At 42.9% G+C, this 20876-nt stretch overlaps 3 protein-coding genes across 5 annotated transcripts; 1 reads left to right on the top strand and 2 right to left on the bottom strand.

The window, feature by feature from the left end:
- Positions 1–4998: 4998 nt before the first annotated feature.
- LOC115671819 (anther-specific protein BCP1-like) lies at positions 4999–5373 on the bottom strand. Its single transcript, XM_030593471.1, has one exon. It carries the CDS (start codon positions 5371–5373, stop codon positions 4999–5001), a length of 375 nt encoding a protein of 124 aa, XP_030449331.1.
- Positions 5374–7221: 1848 nt separating this feature from the next.
- On the top strand, positions 7222–11406 carry LOC115671895 (T-complex protein 1 subunit epsilon). The gene is made up of 9 exons (XM_030593573.2): positions 7222–7642; positions 8544–8862; positions 8964–9312; positions 9572–9704; positions 9817–9869; positions 10256–10358; positions 10563–10729; positions 10817–10930; positions 11037–11406. The coding sequence occupies exons 1-9, from the start codon at positions 7444–7446 to the stop codon at positions 11205–11207; spliced, it is 1608 nt and encodes a 535-aa protein (XP_030449433.1). The 5' UTR covers positions 7222–7443; the 3' UTR covers positions 11208–11406.
- A 2388-nt stretch (positions 11407–13794) lies between these two features.
- Positions 13795–17888, bottom strand: LOC115671787 (ultraviolet-B receptor UVR8). Of its 3 annotated transcripts, none has more exons than XM_030593430.2 (7): positions 17472–17888; positions 16588–16623; positions 16204–16484; positions 15758–16107; positions 15266–15667; positions 14456–14840; positions 13795–14257 (listed from the first exon to the last, which is right to left on the bottom strand). In XM_030593430.2, exons 3-7 carry the CDS (start codon positions 16426–16428, stop codon positions 14015–14017), a joined length of 1605 nt encoding a protein of 534 aa, XP_030449290.1. In that variant the 5' UTR covers positions 16429–16484; positions 16588–16623; positions 17472–17888; the 3' UTR covers positions 13795–14014. The 3 variants fall into 3 exon arrangements, with proteins under 3 accessions (XP_030449290.1, XP_056165697.1, XP_056165698.1); XM_056309722.1 differs by lacking the exon at positions 17472–17888 and adding an exon at positions 16877–17415; XM_056309723.1 differs by lacking the exon at positions 16588–16623.
- Positions 17889–20876: the final 2988 nt, after the last annotated feature.

Consider the following 20876-nt stretch of genomic DNA (forward strand, 5'->3'; position numbering starts at 1 on the left):
CCGGAATATAACTTTCTGGTGTTCGGCGACGAATATGAAAAAGTTTCGAAAAATATTTTTCGCCGGCGGCGGCGTCCGGCGGCCGGCGACCGGCGACCGGCGGCCGCCGGCGACCTTAGTGAAGAAGAAGAAGAAGAAGTTCCGGAAAATGATTTCCGCTTTTGAAGAAGAGGAAGTCATTTTCTTGTAGGCTTAAGTTATTTTGTGAGGAGGGGAAGGAAAATATTTTCCCACGGAAAATGTTTTCCGCCCCCCGAACACCGGAAAATATTTTCCGGGAGAATATTTTCCGCCAAACGAACGGAGCCTAAATTTGTTCAATATTATCTCCCGAAGTTTAACCCAGTGTACTACATTAAACATCTTTATATAGTTCGAGAACTATATTGAACATAAGTCAAAAGTTTAGGGACGCATTAAACAAATTAAAAATTTAGGGATAACGTTACACTTTGAGTTAAAATTCGAGGATGATATTAAATAAATTAAAATTTTATGGATTATATTATATATTGCGATAAAATTTCGAGATTATTTGCGTCATTTTTCTATAAAGCTGAGTTTTTTTTGTTTGTCCACTATCCTACTTAAAATTTGATGATATTGTACACTCTTTTTCATTTTTTACATGTATATAAATAAATTCTTCCGCCACATTTGTATTTAAATAAAAAAATTGAACTATGTAAATTGCAAAATCCAATTAAATAAAAAGTAAATATAAAAGTTAGTGCAAACGCGTGTCGATAAAAATCATTTTTCAAACATTGTGATGGACTCCGCATGCCTAACATGATCATTTTAGGGTTAATTCCAAAAAAAAAGCACCAACTTTAGGTCGAGAGATAATTCTGGCCCGAACTTTTTTTTGTTCCATAAAAAAGCATCAACTTTAAGTCGAGGGACAATTATGGCCCGAAAATTTTTTTGTCCCGTAAAAAAGCACCAACTTTAGGTCGAGGGACAATTCTGGCCCGAACTTTTTTTTGGTCCATAAAAAAGCATCAACTTTAGGTCGAGGGACAATTCTGGTCCGAACTTTTTTTTGTTCCATAAAAAAGCATCAACTTTAGGTCAAGGGACAATTATGGCCCGAAATTTTTATTGTCCCGTAAAAAAGCACCAACTTTAGGTCGAGGAACAATTCTGGTCCGAACTTTTTTTTGTCTCGTAAAAAAACACCAACTTTCACTTAAATCCCAAATTTGGCCCTTATTGACTTAAAACCATTGATTTTCCAACTTGACTATTTCACCTTAGCACTAAATCCACGTGACTTGCTGACTAAATTTAAAGCATTATTCATTGTCTTATTCTCTAAACCACAGTTTGAAGAATAACGGTGAAACTATTAATCTCCTTCATTTCACCGACAAGTCAAAAATATCTCCAAATTGAATCTTTCTGGCCAAACTTCGTCGTTTTGTCGTAATCTGAAGCTGTAGACCACCGCCTGTCGACAGACGCCATGGAAGAGATTCGCCAAGCTCACCACCATAACTTTTTTTCTCGAACAATGGTAACTTCAGACAGAAAATCAATGGGGGGCCAAATTTGGAATTTAAATGAAAGTTTGTGCTTTTTTACGAGACAAAAAAAAGTTTGGGCCAAAATTATCCATCGACCTAAAGTTAGTGCTTTTTTATTGAACAAAAAAAAATTCGGGCCAAAATTATCCATCGATTTAAAATTGGTGCTTTTTTTTTTAATTAACCCGATCTTTTTATAGCGATTTGTTCACTTATATCTTATCAAATCGATAATAATTCTCATGCGATAAGGTCACATCAAGGGTCACCATCGCAATAGTCACATCTCACTTGATAATAATTTTAAGGGAAAAAACCACCAAAAACCCCAAACTTTACCATCTGTGACACATTTACCTCGAACTTTTTTTTGTGACACCAAAAACGACTTTCTTTTTGTGACACATTCACCCCAATGTATTTAGTCATGGGCATTTTCGTCTTTTCTGCTTTTTCTTTTTTTTTTCTTTTTTTTTCCTTTCCGGCGAGGGGCCTCGCGCTGTCGCCCTCGCCGGATCCGGCGAGGGGCCCTCGCCGGCGTCGAGCGAGGGCGGCCCTCGCCATCCGGTGAGGCGGCCCTCGCCGGCGTCGGGCGAGGTTCGCCCTCGCTGGGCGAGCGAGGGCGTCCTCGCCCGGACTCGGGCGAGGTCGACCTCGCGACGTCGGGCGAGGGTCGACCTCGCTGAGTCCGGGCGAGGCCGCCTCGCTCGCCCGAGCGAGGCGGACCTCGCCGACGCCGGGAGTCGCCCTCGCCGGGCGAGCGAGGGCGGCCCTCGCCGGCTCGAGCGAGGTCGACCCTCGCCGACGCCGGCGAGGGTCGACCTCGCTCGAGTCGGGCGAGGGTCGACCTCGCTCGAGTCGGGCGAGGGCCGCCCTCGCTCGCCCAGCGAGGGCGACCTCGCCGGCGTCGGCGAGGTCGTCCCTCGCCCGGGCGAGCGAGGCGGCGCCTCGCCCGATCCGGCGAGGTCGACCCTCGCCGACGCCGAGCGAGGGCGGCCCTCGCCCGACTCGAGCGAGGTCGACCCTCGCCCGACTCGAGCGAGGTCGACCCTCGCCGGCGTCGGCGAGGGTCGACCTCGCCCGAGCTCGGGCGAGGGCCGCCCTCGCTCGCCCGGGCGAGGGCGAACCTCGCCCGACGCCGGTGAGGGCCGCCCTCGCTCGACGCTGGCGAGGGCCCCCCTCGCCGGATCCGGCGAGGCCGACGCCGGCGAGGCCCCCCCTCGCCGGAAAGGAAAAAAAAAAGAAAAAGCAGAAAAGACGAAAATGCCCATGGACTAAATACATTGGGGTAAATGTGTCACAAAAAGCAAAGTTCGGGGTTTTTGGTGTCACAAAAAAAAGTTCGGGGTAAATGTGTCACAGATGGCAAAGTTTGGGGTTTTTGGTGGTTTTTTCCCTAATTTTAATTAAATCTTTTTAACATTATCATACATGTTATTAAAAAAAATAAATATCGGCTCTCCTTCAATAACTTCACATCACGAATTGTTATCGCAACCGACCACATCTGGCATAATGATAATTTCACTTTAATCGTGTTAAAAAGTATTTTCGAGATGCACATTAAACATGTCCAATAAGAAAATATACGACTTGCAAAATATTATCGTGCGTGTTATCGAAACCGATAAAAATTCTATGGCAATAACTCCGCATCATAAGATCATCGAAATAATAGTATTTTGAATCTATCGAGTTCTTTCAATATTTTTCTAACATAATCAATGAGGAAAATATTTGATTTTCAAAGCATCATCGACGATCGTTGCATTAAAAATCACAATAAATGAAAAATATATCCATATGTACACAACACGTAATTATAAAGTCTAAACGATGTATAGTTTTGGCTAGGTAATACGTTACTTTCTTGCTTGAAAAAGAAAAACAAAACAAATACCGATTTTTTTGTCAAAAAAATAAGGGTAAATATCATATAAAAACTTCAAACCGGTACATATATGAAAAATTTACCCCAAACTAATTTTTTAACTATCAAAAACCTTAAACCGGTACGCTCGTGACAAATTTACCTTTCGTTATTTAAATTTTATCTTCAAATTGATAAGTTTGATGACACGTGGCAGTTGATGAGTATACTAGTTTGGGGTTTTACTTTTCGTTCGTTACAGGTGTACCAGTTCGTGATTTTTCGTGGTATTAATCAAATTTAACTGAAACCAATGGAGAGTAAGATTATCACAAATGTACCACTTTGGGGTTTTTGGTAATTGAATGTGTACCAGTTTGGGGCATCTCATGGTAAAAAATTTAGCTCGAACTAAATTTGTCATAACTGTACTAGTTTGGAGTTTTTCGTGCCATTAAAAAAAAAAAACAAATACTTAGATCAAAGTTATAAACTTTGCCTTCTTCTTTTTTTTTTATCCTTTCCGAGATTTTTGTGGGCCCCGAAGATGGTAATGATTGCCAGGGGGGAGGGACAAGCCAACGTGGGAGGGAAAGGGAGATGTGGAAATGCGACCGTTTTGGAGCCTTGCCCCTTGGATCGTGGGCCACCATGGGCCTCGTGGCCCATCGTAAGTGGGCTGTGGGCCTTAAACGACGCTTTTGCCCCTCGGGGCAGGGGCGTTTTGGGGATAAACGATGGGGGGGTGGGGGGCAGCGAAAGCGATGCGCGACGTGGACACGTGGGGGATTTGTGATATTCCCGCCGACCCTCCCCACGCGCCATACGAGCCTCTCCGCAGATGAAGAGAACGGAGAAATTTTGTTCAGTTTGGATCTGATCTTTCTCAATTTTTTTCTTAGCCTCCGATCGATGACCCCCGAAATTTAATCAAAAATAAATACGGATGATTTTCCCAATTCGTAATTTGTTAAAGGCGCGATCGGAAAAAGGTTTTCCTCCCGATCAGAGGCGAAAGAGTACACGACGCAACCCTTTATTCTTTCGGATATGAAATCTCGAGTTCAATTAACGTCGTGCAGCTCGATTTCTTAACGAGCTCGTGATCCACGACTCGACTCAAAATTAAGTCGTTCTTAATGAAGTTTGTACCGTGGATTAAACGTGGCCCAGCGACGAATACTATCGGCTATTCTCCCGCGTTTTAAAATTGTGTCAAGCACAAATTTAACATTTTAAAACCGTCGTCGATTATCATCTTTCTTTTTTTTCTTCCTTGTGATTTTCTCAAAATCTTTATTTTGATTTTTTGCCCTCGACATTAGCACGCACAACATGATTTTTCCGTAATTCTTTTCTTATTATCAAACACCTCTATCGACATTGATGCTTCTACTAACATGATTGTCATTGAAAAAAAAACAAAGAGATTGCACCTGCTAAGTTCATACCTACATTGTACATGGGATGAATATAGCATCCCCTAAGAACTCCTAGCTTTAGAAGGCGGAACTTCGTGAACGGAGACGTTGTTATGGTGAAAGTCACAATTGGAAGGAAGAGCGATGTTTTTTTACCCGACCCGGCTCGAGATTCGGCTCAGAAGAAGCGCCCGATCATAGCAGCGACCGCGACGCCCGCTGAGATGACGACGCGGGAGGCTCCGCTGCTGCCGGGGGCAAGCGCGGGCCCATCCAGCGTCGAAGGGAACACTCCCGGAGGCACCGGGCCGCCGACGGGCGCCGCGAGCGCATCGTCTCCTTCGCCGTCCCCAGACCCATCGTCGGTGTTGCCAATCGCGCTATCGGAAACCGGCGCAAATGCCGAGGAGGAGGAGGAGGAGGACGACGACGACGACGACGACGATGGGGAGGTAGATGGAGCACCGGCAGCGGTGGTAGCAGGCTCTGCGGCCGAGGCCAACCCGAGCACGGCGGTCAAAGCTAGGCAGGTGAACAGAGCTCTGGGAGCCATTTCGTGAAGAGTTTTTAAGCTTATTTGGGTGATGGAAGAAACGGGAGAGCAACTTCAAATTGAAGGTAAAACGGCAATGTGGGGGGGGGGCATCATATGAAGGGGCGGCCAACGCCATTTCGCGAGCGGGCGCGCAGCGCGGAGATTGGCGCGCGGCTTGTGAGGAAAATCACGAGATTGCATGCATGGTCTCAAACTTTGGCTAATTTTAGTCCATGCACAGCTTATGTGAACCATCCTCTCTATTTTTCGAGAAATAATTTTATCGCTAATCATAGTACGTATTTAGGCATTTCTTTTTTTTTTGTTTTGCGCGCGCGCGCGCGACCGCGACTGCTGATCGAATAAGGAGAGATCGAGATCGCGCCGAATCGATCGAGCTGTTGGGAATACAGCTCTGAATTCGAGTAGCGCTTCTTCTTTCACCGGTATCTTTTGATACGGAGACGACTGCTCTTGCCCGAGAGCGTGATGTTCGATTGGCAGCGAGACGTTGATCCTTCTATCTCACCGAGCTCTCCCGTGGATGTCTCGAATGTATATCTCAATGATCCATGCGTACGTCGTCGGTTGAGATTCAGTTAGGACGCCGATGGGAATGCTTCCTGGGGAAGCAGATCTCCATCCATTAACGACACATAAGCTCACGAGTTTAAGATACATTAAGGGTGTTTTTTGTTTGACGTGGAATTTCTTTTCATAAATTAGTTTTCTGGACTTTCAGGTGTTTGGATCGCTGAAAATGTTTAGTCAACGGAAAACTATTTACGGCTGAAGAAAATATGTATGCTTTTGACTTCGTTTGTTTCATAGAAATTTTTTTTCCGGGAAAACATTTTCGTCTAGTGTTTTGTTCACTTGAGAAAATGAGTGAACGAAAAACTTATACTTAAATTCAGGAAAGTGATTTCCTCTTTGAAAAATCAGAAATCATTTTTCAAATATATGACTAAGTATCGGCACTTGGATCGAGATTGAATTTGGACACGAAACCCTGACGCTGGTTCTTGAGTCCCCGACATTCGGGATTGAATCTCCAGCACCAAGGCCTGGGTTCATTGAGGCTGGACTCATGACCCCAACCCTTGTGTCCAAGACCTCAGTGCGCGCGCCCAGTCCATCGCGGTTGAGCTCCGAACTCCAATGTCGGTGCCTTGGCCTTGGTGCCCAAACTGGGCCCCAAGCCACGGTGGTCGTGCTCGATGCCCCTGCACCCGGGTCTAGGTCCACAAAGCGGAGCATGGGATCTAAGCTCAAATCCCCAACACGCGGGTCCTTATCTACAAAGGCTGTGCTCGAGTCCTTGACGCTCGAGCTATGATTCCTAGCACTCGAACCCTGGTCCACAAAAGGCCATGCCCGGGTCCTCGACTTTCTAGCGTGGGTCCCTAATGCTTAAGCTAAGGTCTATTGAGGCCGAGACAGGGGACCTGGGTCCACGCACTCGAGTCTAACATTGGAAAATATTGTCATTTTTACATTTTTCTCGAAACAAACAGAGTCAAAGTTGGAAAATGAATTGCTTAACCTTGGAAGATGAAAATATTTTACTGAAAAATGATTTCCCGAAAACAAACATGCTATAGACTCCGTTTGTTTCACGGATTATAAATAATCTGGAAAATATTTTCTTGAAAATGATTTTGGCGAAGAGGAAAAAGATAAGGTCGGAGGAGGGAGGGAGAGAGAGAGAGAGAGAGAGAGAGAGCCTCATGGGCCCATTACATTCGAAACGGGGCCCAAACGGAGCAAATGAAACCAAAGCCCATAGTCATTTTCACGGGAGTCACGATCGCTCACGCATCGCTAGGGCTTTGCCTTCAAAGAGAAACTCCCACGGAGTGTTAGAACCCTCTTCACCGCGCGCGATACTCCCTCCCTTCCTCTCTCTCTCTCTCTCTCTCTCTCTCTCTCTACGCTTCTACACACTTCTTCCGATTTCCGCCATTCCTCCCAGCCTCCGTCGCCGCATCCTTCGCTCGAGGAGGAGGAGGAGGAGGAGGAGGAGGAGCGGGGCGAGAGCGGTCGCCGGGGAGTCCGCGAGCTCCGGGACGCGAGGCGGCGAGGGAGATGGCGCTGGCGTTCGACGAGTTCGGGAGGCCCTTCATCATACTGAGGGAGCAGGAGCAGAAGACGCGGCTGAGGGGCCTCGATGCTCAGAAGGCCAACATCTCCGCCGGCAAGGCCGTCGCCCGCATCCTGCGGACCTCGCTCGGTCCCAAGGGCATGGACAAGATGCTCCAGAGCCCCGATGGCGACGTCACCATCAGTGAGCCTTGCTCCCCTCCTCTTCTTTTGTTTTGTTTTTTTTTTTCTTATGTAGGGCTCAGATCGTTGCGTTTCTTGCGGGTTTTTCGTTGCTCTGGGTGGGCTAATAGGATGAACTGAGTAGCGCGGCTTTAGAGTAGGTTTCGTTTGCATTTCTCTCCTCGTGAGATTGGTGCTTCAAGAACTAAGTTAACCTCCCGGTGAGTTGCCCAAAATTAGCAATATGATGTTTGTTGATGGCGATGGAAGGGGATCTGCGGATCTCGGTGCTCGCTTAATCATGGAAAGACTCTGATGAGCTGCTTATTCTGGAATCTACCTGAGTTACGTTTTCGGTTTTAGCCCTCTTGGTAGCTTGCATTACCCTATGGATGCGTAAATTCTGGCTCCTAATTGCCCCGTCTTTTTGGCATTTAAGTTTGCTAAAGAAGTTGGTTATGTCAATGCAATTTGATGAAATTTGAGTTATGTTTGGTGACGCACGGTCATGGACTAATAGGTAATCTAATTTACTTTCAATATCAGTGTTTTAGCGGCTAGTTAGTTTATTTTCAAGTTAGTCTATAGAAGCATGCTTCCCGAGTATTATGCTTTGCTGCTAAAAGATGCTTATGGGGTTTAGTATGTGAGCACCTTATTTATGCAGTTTTCTTGCAACTTTAATGGGGAGCTGTCAATGTTCTAGCGTCCTAATCTCGGTTGGAGATGTGCACATCTAAATCACATGGAACTCGTTCATATTGGTTTTGTTTGCTCTTCTGGGTCAAGTCCCATGGCCGTAAGTTGACATGAGAGATTAAGGTGGCGATAGCTTGAGCATATGGAAGTTGAATGTGATTTGCTTGTCTTTGTTTGGTTGCTCTGAACTTCACTTCACTCACCCGTGTTTTTTATTTTGTCAGCAAATGATGGCGCAACAATTTTAGAGCAGATGGATGTTGACAACCAAATCGCCAAACTGATGGTTGAATTATCTCGTAGTCAAGATTACGAAATTGGTGATGGCACCACTGGTGTTGTTGTCATGGCCGGTGCGCTTCTTGAGCAGGCTGAGAAGTTATTGGAGCGTGGAATCCATCCGATTCGGATTGCAGAGGGATATGAATTGGCTTCTAGGATTGCTTTTGAACATCTAGAGCGCATTGCCCAGAAATTTGAGTTTGGATTATCAAATGCGGAGCCTCTTGTTCAAACTTGCATGACTACTTTATCTTCAAAAATGTATGTTACCCTTCTCTTTCTGCTGGTCAACCATCATTCTTCATCATTTTCTTTCAGTAAATTCACATCATATTGCCTATTAACTGTTTCCATCTTTGCAGCGTTAACCGTTGCAAGCGGGATTTGGCTGAGATAGCAGTTAAAGCAGTTCTTGCGGTAGCAGATTTAGAAAGAAGAGATGTAAACTTAGATTTGATAAAAGTGGAAGGAAAAGTGGGAGGGAAGCTTGAAGACACAGAGCTCATATATGGAATTCTTGTGGACAAGGACATGAGCCACCCGCAGATGCCCAAGAGAATTGAAGATGCAAAGATTGCTATCCTGACTTGTCCATTTGAGCCTCCTAAGCCGAAGACCAAACATAAGGTGGATATCGATACGGTTGAAAAGTTTCAGACTTTACGTCAGCAAGAGCAGAAGTATTTCGATGACATGGTTCAAAAATGCAAGGTGATTCTGTGCTTCTTTTTCTTAAATGTACCCCTGATTCTCCCTGCTTTATTCAACTTATTTAGCTGACCTATCATCTATGCTGATGTTCGGGGTAAGTTGACTGTATATGGCAGGTTTCAACCTTTTATGTCGTGCATTTGTCTTTTGGGTTTGTCATCTGAAACACACATATTCTAGCTCATTTAAGTTGATGTAGAAAGTTGAGTTTGAACCTTTCATATGATGCCCTTATATGTTCGCTTCTTCTGATATCTAGGATGTGGGTGCAACCTTGGTCATCTGTCAGTGGGGATTTGACGACGAAGCAAATCACCTTTTAATGCATAGGAACTTACCTGCTGTCCGCTGGGTCGGAGGCGTAGAGTTAGAGCTCATAGCCATAGCCACAGGTTTGCAGTTATCTAACTTTTCACCATGTTTCTCCTTTGCTCAATAGATATCACTTTTCTCTTGCTTGGGTCCCAATGCATTAATAATCTTATGGCTTTGTTGTATCGGTAGGCGGAAGAATTGTGCCAAGATTCCAAGAGTTGACTCCAGAGAAGCTGGGAAAGGTACTTTTACATCTTTGTTCCTTCCTTTTCAATTTCTGAAAAAACCTAGCTTGTGTGCATCACTACTTCTGTCCAACTTATATTCATCATTGCTGTTGGGTGACTGTTGAGGTCAACAAACTCAAATTTTAGAGGAATGTGAGGACTGGTGGATAAGTGCCACATAATTTGATGCTAATGATGGTTACTGGAAAGATCGTGTTCCTGCTGATCTTGTTGAAAGGACAGTCGTTGTGTCACCTGCATTTCTTTTTAGAATTTAGCAAACTAGTTTGATTCCAGTTGATTTTTCTATTCCAGTGCTAGAATGGGAAGCAGGCAATTACTTACCTCTTAATTTTTTTTTGCTGAACCAATTGTTATGATCCTATTGTTTATTTATTTAGGCTGGACTGGTGCGAGAAAAATCATTTGGTACTACGAAGGATCGGATGCTGTACATTGAGCATTGTGCAAATTCAAGGGCTGTCACCGTTTTCATTAGAGGAGGTACATAGTATTCTCTTGTCCGATTGTTCAGATAAATATTTGAACCGCACAACCTCCTTTTAATTTTTGGCAATGGTTTGTGTTGATATTTGATGTCAATTTTTTTTTTTTTCACTGAAAGTTGTAAGGCAATTTGATGAGGTAAGAAATAGAAACTGGAAGAAGAGTCTGTGGATGCCTAATCATGAACATGGTTTGCATCAGGTAACAAGATGATGATAGAAGAGACCAAGCGGAGCATCCATGATGCACTTTGTGTGGCTAGGAATCTCATACGCAATAATTCTATAGTGTATGGTGGTGGTTCAGCTGAAATCTCATGCTCAATTGCCGTTGAGGCAGCTGCAGATAAATATCCCGGCGTCGAACAGGTGCGTTCTCTTTCACTTCATCCACTCATTTTCATTCTCGTGAACCAGTGCCATCTAATTTTTTCCCCCCTTTTTGTACATTCACAGTATGCAATCAGAGGATTCGCGGATGCCTTGGATGCAATCCCCATGGCACTAGCTGAGAATAGTGGTCTACAACCTATTGAGACACTATCTGCTGTTAAATCTCAACAAATTAAGGTAATGGGACACAAGGGGTGGTTTTTTTTTTCTTCAATTTGTTTTTTACTGCTTCTGAATTTTTATTTTGTACACTGGTTAAATCTATCTGGACGTGGAAATGTAGGAGAACAATCCATTCTGTGGAATCGATTGCAATGACGTCGGAACCAATGACATGTGCGAGCAAAATGTCTTTGAGGCTTTGATTGGGAAGCAACAGCAGATCTTGCTGGCAACTCAAGTGGTCAAAATGATTCTGAAAATTGACGATGTCATTTCCCCATCCGACTTCTGATATTAGGCGCAACCATTCCCAAGGCGGAGCTCATTGTTTTTGGCTTGCCGTGATGTGTGGAGTGTCGTTCCAGACACTGCACTTTTTGTCGTTGATTGCTGATGGTTTGTGAATTTTCAACTGTGTTTAATTGAACTTACTTATGTTTTGGTCCATTCCCAAGTATTGGATTATTTTGCCACCGTGCATCTTTCCTTTCTGGTTGATCCTTTGTTAGAAATGATTGGACACTCTAAAATATTTGCTTGAGGTGGGGTAAAGACCATTTTTGTAATCAAAGGTTGAAGTTGCCTGGTTTAGTAATGATTCCGCCCTGTGCCTGCGTATCGGAGACCATCCTTGGCAAAGGACCCTGGATGCTGTTTCCTTCAACGTTGGGGAAGACGAGGAAAATGTTAGGAATGAAAGTGGCTGTGGAAATCAGGGGACTCATGGAAGTTTTGTTGAGGAGATCATTGAGGATAACTTCTCAGATTTTACCAAATTCATCCCCTCATCTGTTTTCTTTCCCTCGTTGGTTTCCGGAGAGCGTTACCCTATAATTCGATCGGCCTTAAGGGCCTACCTAGCGATGATTGATGAACAAGTGGCAATGACATCGAAATCTAGTGTTTCCCGATGTCTTGAATTAGCTTCGAATTTCTTGAAGATCATAATAGTGACTTAGGGCGCGTTTGGTAATATTAATATTTAGGAAAATTTCAATTAAGGGCTTAAAGTGTATTCGTTTTTTTAAATAAAGGCATGAAGTGGATTTTATTTCAAATAAGGGCTTGAAGTGGTCAAATCATCTCAAATAAGGCTTTGAAGTGGTTAATTTATCTCAAGTAAGGACTTTGGCTTGCCGAAGACTTTTTCGGCTGTCGGAGAATGGGTATTTTAATCAAAAAAATTTAAAGTATATATTTTTTAATTTTTTGATTTTTTAACTTTTTTTTTCTTTTCATTTTCTTTTCTTTTCTTTCTTTTCTTTTTCCTTTTTTTTCCCTTTTCCTTCCCCCGACATCGCTAACCTCAGGCGAGGGCGAGGGCAAGGGCGAAGGGGTTCCTCCCTAGGTTCGGCGAAGGCATCGCTTGGGCGAGCGAGAGCTGCCCTCGCCTGGGCTGGCGAGAGCGACGTGAAGGCGTTTTTCGCCAGATCTGGCTCTTCGGCGTTGTGCGAGGATCGCCCTCGCCTAGATTGGGAGAGTGAAGGCGGCCCTCGTATGAGTCCGGCGACCTTTGCCGGTGGTCGGTGGAGGGAGAGGGAAAAGAAAAAAGAAAAAGATAAGAACAAGAAAAGGGAAAGAAAAAAATAAAGGAAAAAAAAATTCAAAAAAGTAAAGGACGAAAATGCCCTTTAACCAGCAAGGTCAGGCCGTTTTTAAGACTAATATGGCCACTTCAAACTCTTATTTAAGATAAAGTCCACTTCATATCCTTATTTAAGAAAATGAAGGTATTTTAAGCTCTTATTTAAGAAAACGATGGCACTTCAAGTTCTTATTTAGAATTTTCCCTTTATATTTCTCTATTTTTTTGTTTTCCGTAATATAAAAAGATACGTCATAACTTTTTTATTCCTCGGAATAGAAAAGTGGCCAGGGATAAATTTTGAACAGAAATAAGAAGTTAAAAAAAATATACTATTTTGTTCCCAAAAATAATTTCCAAAATAAGGTCATTTTTTTTTTCTTTTTTTCCTTCTTTCTTCTTCCTCCTTTAGTTAGTTGTCGGGTCTCGGCGATAGCCGGTACCAAGCTCTTTGGCCTTTGGCGAGCCTCAACCTCGCCTAGTCGGATGAAGCCGACCTTGTGATGGCTGGGCGAGGTCGAGGGGCGAGGCCGACCTTGCCCAAATCCGACGAGGTCGACCTCGCCAGCTCTCATCTCTAGTCGGTCGTCAGCCGTCGCCGAGGCCCAGAGACCAGCTAGAGGAGGAAGAAGGGAGGAAAAAAAGAACAGAAAATTTTTTAAAAAATGAGATAAATCTCAAAAAATTATTAAAAAACTAAAAAAATTTCAGGTCACCAAAAATTTTTAAAATTTTTAGGGTCATACCAAATGTCTTTCTATTTTTTTTTATTCCGAAAAAAGAAAATTTGTGCAGTCACCAAATACGCTCTTATGCTCAAAAACTTGTCCAAGTAATATAAACTGAAATTATTTCCGGGAATAAAAATGTTATGCCACGTATCCTTAGCCGCAGGAAGGGTGGCATGTTCCATCTTAATATGACCAAAGGAGTGCACGACCAAAATGAAAGTATGTCGTGTCGACTGGTTTTGCCAAACAGAGTGCTTTGCATTGCCTCTCCCTGGGTGTACGTACGAGGAGAGGTACTATATACTCCACCGTCGCTGTCCTAATCATTAAAAATCGAGGGGCCATTCATGGTGGACGATGAATTCTTGCTTTCCTTTTTAGAACAGTCCCACGTGAAGGCTCTGGACCAATCAAAGCTCAAACCGAGGGGACAACCTGCTCTTTCTTCCCCCAACAAGCTCGATACCATTTTGAGATGTGCAAGTGATGCGCTCTCAAGTCTCTGGACTGGTATCACAGTGCATCCAGCAGTCAATTCGATGATGATATATGAAGATGAGAGATAAAATCAAATTCATCAATCCATTGAATGAAACTGAGCAAATCTTGCATCCAGCTATTCACAATTGGAGAACCCTAAAACATCAGTCCAGTTCTTTCCCCATAAAATGAAGTCAGTATTTGCAAAGTCCCCACCTACCTAATTAAGGACTAAACCTATGTACACAGAAGATATGCACAAATGGTGCTAAAAGAATGTCAACGGAAATCAGTTCGGTTTTCTTAACTTAGGTCTACGTCAACCTGCTCGGGATTTTGCTTTTCGGTCTGGTTGGCGATGGGGCCTATGCCCAGCTGCCCCTTGTCTCCTGCTCCAAACGCATAGAGCTTTCCTGATTCGGTGAGCGCAAAGGTGTGCGCGTTCCAGTAAATAGAGTTAGTGAGACTAATCTGTACAATCTTCTCGTTGACCTGCTTCAGCGATGTCACGAGCGCGGGGCTCAACACGTTTGTGTGCCTATTTCCCTGCGAAACAACCCTTATGATCAATGTTAAAGGAATGTCCACCCAAAACTCAAATGCACATTCTTTGGTTGCCAATGAACGTGCCGTTAATTCATGGGCATTTTCGCTTGCATTGGTCAAGAGAAAGAGTAGCTGAAAAGAAATAACAAGCAGTCCATCTAAAAACACGAGTCAATATGGTGAAGGGAATGAGGAGACCTGTGCATCGACGATGGCAACATGTCCAAGGCTAGCAGATTCACCGCAGCCAAAAGAGTAAACTTCACCCGCTTCAGACACCACAAATGTCGTATAATCCCCCGTCGCAACATGAACTGCTTTGACATTGTTCAGCGATTCCACAACCTTAGGGACCAATTCGCACTCTTCATCGCCATGTCCCAAGCAACCATAACGACCCCATCCCCAGGTGCAGACCCGTCCATCCCGCCCAACCACAGCGGCATGCCAAGCTCCAGCTGCAACCACCATGGGTTGAACATTCAAATGCCGAAATTGTTCAATCAAGCGAGGGTACCTCTCGTCAGTCTTTGCACCGTGTCCAAGCTTTCCGCCCAAGCCACACCCAACGGAGTACACCGACCTGAAATGTTCAGTAAAAAAAGTTCCATGGCTCAGAGATCGTTAAGGAAGGAACACAAAAACAATAGGTATGCTGGTGCTTGGAGGCGGCAAACATTGTGATCTAGCATCCCAAGTCAAACAATGCTCTATCAAAGTAGTTTAGTGGAACAAGGTTCAACTGGAAGCATGCTTCACTACTGATAGAATAAAAAAAGTGTAAGCATATTCATTTCGGTCAACATTTTCCAATATTAGCCAGGAACTTGCATTGGTAGTATCTTCCATACTTCCTACATTGACGGCTCCCATGCAATGTGAGCTACATCTAAATTTAAGATGCCGATGAAGAGTTGAAGGCATCAAGGAGCTGCAAAGGTGGGGTGTTGGAGTATTTCTATTGATTGGTCACAATAGAAACCTAGAAAACTTTTTATGGAAACTCACATGCCACTAGGCTCAAAAGCCAGTGCAAGAAGGTAGCAATATCCTGCGGCTATTTGCACCACTGGTACATTCTCCAGAGCACCCAATAAAGGGCGGGGCTCCACATCATTTGGCTCGGTGTGGTGTCCAAGTTTGCCATCAGTTCCCCAGCAGAATGTATAAACCCTGCCTTCTCTAGATAACACGGCTGTGAAGAAATTTCCAATTGCAGCTTGAACCACGAAGATGCCTTTCAACGATTCGACTAGCCGTGGTGTTGTGACAAGATTAGATCCTTGGCCCCCCCATTCCGCTTCGCCGAATGAGTCCTTCCCAAAGGCATAAACCTGACCTGCATCGCTAATCAGCATTGTCCTGCCCGCTCCTGCAGCTGCCTGGATTATTCGGACGCCTTGAAGGGATCTGTAACACACGAGCTTCCATTAACTTTTCACACACCCAATTTCTCTCTCATTTTTCTCGCAGAGCAACAGTGACTGTTAAGTCATTAACCTGATCAGCCGAGGCCGCCATTCCTCTTCGGTGGTGCCATGTCCCAATTGCCCATTGATGTTTGAGCCAAATGTGTGCACCTCTCCTTCAGACGTTACAGCAATACTATGACCAGGCCCAGCTATCGCCTGCGACTTCTCCCTCCTGCAACATATCTCCCCAGCAAGCAAGAAACAAAGAACTAGTTTCCAGGAACCCCCGCATTTTCGCTTTAAATCTTGGCGCTCTTCAGGTGTCATTGGCTTAAAGATAGCTCTCTTCTGGCACATGTCCAGAGCAGCAATCTCTGTCACTGACAATTCTTGGTCAGGATCGAAATTTGCGGGTTGCCTGAAGAAGGAACAGGTCGCCTGCAGAACGTACAACAAAATTATCAAGCAGCAACACCAATTCTAGCATCTCGAGTCACATCCGCATGAATAATGAAGAGAACCGGAACGACTTGCCTCTAACTTGGCGAGATCTTGCGGAGTGAAATTACATGACGTAAGGACGTGAAGAACAATGGAAGGACTAGCAGCCAATGGGAATTCTCCAGGGATAGTGTCCCCAAAGCAGTGCCGTGTTTGGCGTTGAAATGTCCGAATAGGAGATGCCACGACTGCAGCGACTGGCTGGTCAGAAATGTCACGGTACTGTATAGCTTGGCTTTCACTTGCGGTGGCATCCATGGGCACTGCTAAACGAGGCAGTGCCAAGCTTTGTGGACTCAGAAATTTTCAAAATGCTGGAGCAATCAAAAAGTAAGTGCATATGTTAGCACCTTCAAGACAGATTTCCCAGAACAAGGACAAACTTATACGCAAAAGAGTTTCGGCAACAACAGCTACCTTGATATATGTATCAACAAGCTTCAAGTTTGAGACCTACAAACAGAGCACGTCACCGTAAAACTTCAAATCATGAGAGTAAATCAATGTTTGAGATAAAATATGTGGAAATACTATATCCACTTTCCATGAGAGGGCTGATCAAACGACAATCAAGCCAATTGAAACTAATACAGCAAGACAACATCAAATCAGCAGAGATTCGAAATGAACAAAGAAAAAACTACAAAACCATCTGAGCAAACTAAGAGTTGCACAAATTGCACAACCCATGAAGCATATGAATGACCTCTCCATCGAAATGAAGCGCAGATCATGCTTGGTTGAAAGGGTAACTTTTGCAAACATCCAACAACGAGGGAGCAGAATAGCAGAAAATGCTGATGAAAGCAAAATAGGCTCCAGTGGCAAAACATTGAACATATCCTGGCCAAAGAAAAACAAATTTCGGCACCCCGAAAGACGAAAACTTGGGAAGAAAGAATGCTAATCTTCCATTTAAAGGATATTCCATTGCCTTAAACAACCCAAAAAGGAAAAGATTCTCATGTCAGCTGAGGAAAAACAGGAACTCCTTGCACGCAATCTCAACTCAATCCCAGCAAACACAAAATCAAGTACCATCAGAAGAAATAAAAAGAAAAGCAAACCAAAAGCAAACCAAATTTTGCAAAAAAGACCCAGACCGACAGGATGAAGTTCAAACACAGATGATGCACGAACGGATGAACCAAAAATTCGATCTTTCCACATACCCAGATTAGCAAATCATCGCCACATCATCCATCCGATCAACGAAAACGAAAAAGCACACCCGATCATGCAAGCCACAAGAAGGAAGAGATGAAATCAGCCAAAACAGAGAAGAAAAGGAAAAAGTATACGTGTTGAATGACTCGATCATCAGCAGGTAACAATCGTCACATAGAGAGGGAACAGGAGTAATTCCAAGATCGGGAATTACGACAACGATTCATCCACCGATCTCCAGAGAATTGCCCACGTTTGCAATCTCATCAGCTGCGACTGAATTCAAAGCTGTTCTCGTTGAAATTGACAAAAGTAAGAAGAAGAAAAACAGAGGATGGAAAGAGCCGATCGCGTTGCGTATCAGACGAATTCCGGAGAAGGGAGATTTGGGATATCGTTCCTCCGATTGAATTCGGAATGAATAATTGATAGCTTTTTAGTTGTGTGGGTGCGTGCTTGATGAGGAAGATGACGATGGGGAGAGAGAGAGGAGGTGAAGTCTTTGTGAGTGTCTAACAAACGTTTTTCTAAAGCGATGAGGTGTCTGTCTCTCTTGGATGCTGAGCCTGCTCCCCCTTTATATATTTGTTTGTGCCTCCTGCCTAATTACAAGTCCCCTTCCCCATTCTCTTAAATTGAACTGTGGTAAATTTGATCAATGAATAATAATGATGTAAGGTTAGATATAAAAAAAAAACAGATTTGTAAAGTAATGAGGTGAATTGAACTTAGATATATGTAAATAAGTAGGTCGCATTCGAAAAAACGTGATCCCCGCTATTACGATCGGGCCGCTATGTCTCCGACATTATCCATAAGCCTGCTATCGAAGTCGGGGTTTTAAATGGGAAGGCATATGCTCGGCTGTGCATTTTAGCATCTAATGTTTTTGCATCTCGAAAAAAAGGGTTGAGTTATATTTGATATTTTTTGCTTGATGAATGATCGGTGTCTTTAATCCTGTGATTTCGTCGAAACACAAGACTCATCTACCGTGTGAAATTGATTCAAGATGCTGCCTAACATAATATTGAGAACGTTGCTAACACAAAAAAAGTCATAAACCTCTTCACATTGATATCAATTCAGTCCATTCGCCTAATTTAGACTAGAAATTGCTGACGTGGACAATGATCATTCTATGTGGCACGGCCGGCTGACGTGGACATTTTTAAAAAAAAATTTAAAACTTTTTGTGAAATTTTTATTAATTTTTCTTTTCTTTTTTCTTTTATTTTTTTCTTCTCTTTTCCTTCTTTTCATTTTTGCTTTTTTATCTTTTTATCTTTTTTCCTTATTACCCTCCTCGAGTCGCCAGCCGGCGAGGGCAAGGCCCTAGCCATCCGGGCAAGGCTGCCCTCCACATGAGAACTGTACTATTTAAGAATAATGATGTGAAAGATACGATTGAGGAATTTGTGTATATTTCGATATATAGAAAATAGTACATGGAGAAAATAGGCTTTAATAGATGACTATATAATGAAATCAAATCAGATATGCATAATCAATATGGAAATAAAAAATTAGAGGAAATATATAAATATCTCTAGAATATATCTAAATATCTCTAACATGCTCACTCAAACTCATGATATCTAAATCAGTTTGAGTTTGAAATCAAGTTAAACAGCGTTAGACGTGAGGCGGCGTGGTAGATAACTGAGTGACGCAGCCTATACGGCTAGCATCAAAGCAGCAAGCGGTCTATATGATTGGCTTGGGAAAATAATTACTGAGCGACACGGCCTGTGCGACTGGCATCAAAAGAAAGCCTCCTCCGTGAAAAGGGCTACTATTGTGGAATGGACTCAATTAAGTGCTTCCTCATGTAAGACTTAGTGTATGAAGTGAACACTGATGAGTTCTAGGGTGCATCTCTTAAGAATAATGATGCGGAAGATAGGATTGATGAATTTGTGTATATTTCGATGCATGGATTATAGTACATGAATAGCCTATTTATATGCTTTAATAAATTACTATATGAGGAAATCAAATCAGATATACATAATTAATATAGATATAGAAAATTAAAGGAAATGTTCTAAATAGATATCTAAATATCTCTAAGAGTATTGATGACCCCTGTACATCTCCTTCTGTATCGAAAACTAAGCTCGCTTGCCGGATTTGGCAAGGGGCGACCTCACCCAGCCCTCGCCAGCCTTTGGTGAGGGCTAGGCAAGGCCGCTCCTTGCCAGTTCTAACGAGGGCGTCTTGGCCCTCGCCCTCGCCCTTCCTAGCGGTTGGCCATCTCGGCCGATTGGTAACTGACGAAGGGTAATAAGAAAAAAAAAAAAAAGAGAAAATAAATAATCAATAAAAAATTTGAAAAAGGTATTCAATTTTTTTTAAAAATGTCCACTACAGCGTTTATTGTGCCGTGTAGAATAGTCAGCATCTACGTCAGCAATTTTCAACCTAAAATGGTCGGATGGACTGTAGTGGTATCAATGTGAAAATGTTTAGGATTATATTATTCTCATCAAAATATTTAAGATTGAATTGGTACCAATGCAATAAATTTAGGAATTTTTTGGTACTTTTCCTATGCACTCAGACCATAAGAAATGAGTGCATATGGTGAGTATGAGGTGGAGCCAAGATCTAATTTCGTAATGAATTTTGGGAAAAAGGTATTTTATTTGAGAAAGGGTAATGTATTACTTAAATAGTTAATACCACGAAAAATTTCAAATTTATATACATATGACAAATTTACCCTAAATTAATATTTGGGTTACCAAAAATCCCAAACTAATACACTCGTGACAAATTTACCCTAAACTGATATGGATTTCCATATAAACTCATGTCTATTGAGTAATTGTTACGTACCATTCAACTTAACAATTTGACGATAAAATTTGACGGAAGCTAACGGATAGTAAATTTGTCACAAGTGTACTACTTTAAGGTTTTTGGTGATGCAAAAATAAGTTTGGAATAAATTTGTCACATATGTATCATTTTTAAGTTTTTAGTGGTATTAACCATTGCCTAAATATCACTTTTATTATTAACAGAATAAACCCAATAACATCTTCAACCCTAAACTTTGACAAAAGTAATTTACGAAATGCCCCTACCTACAATTAAAATAAAAAACCGTACATAATAAAAAAATAAAAGAAAATCGTAATTCCAATAATCAAGAAATTTGTCGAGTAATTGATGACAGTCCTCACCTTTTTCTATGAATATCTATCTCATCCTTTTGGTATTATGAAAATTTCGCTTCATATTCTCGAAAGGAATCCAACGTGGCACGGTCGGTATTGATATAGATAATTTTTAATAATATTTTAATATTTTTCAATTGTTATCTTTTTTCTTTTTCTTTAAAATTCTTTTTTTTTTCTTCCCTTCTTCCTCTAGCCGGTTGCCTATTGTGAGGGCCGGCAAGGGCGAGCTCGCCCCGCCACACTCACCCCGCCATGGCCAAGTTCCCTTGCGATGAGAGTAGTAATCTTCCTACTTCGTTGTCTTCAGCTCTCTCCGCAAAAGTGATGTTCAACGGCAAGTCCAAGTTGCCT

This window comes from Syzygium oleosum, unplaced genomic scaffold, assembly GCF_021117445.2.
Source record: "Syzygium oleosum isolate NSW1041296 unplaced genomic scaffold, Sole_v2.1 Sole_v2.03, whole genome shotgun sequence".
Taxonomy (NCBI): domain Eukaryota; kingdom Viridiplantae; phylum Streptophyta; class Magnoliopsida; order Myrtales; family Myrtaceae; genus Syzygium; species Syzygium oleosum.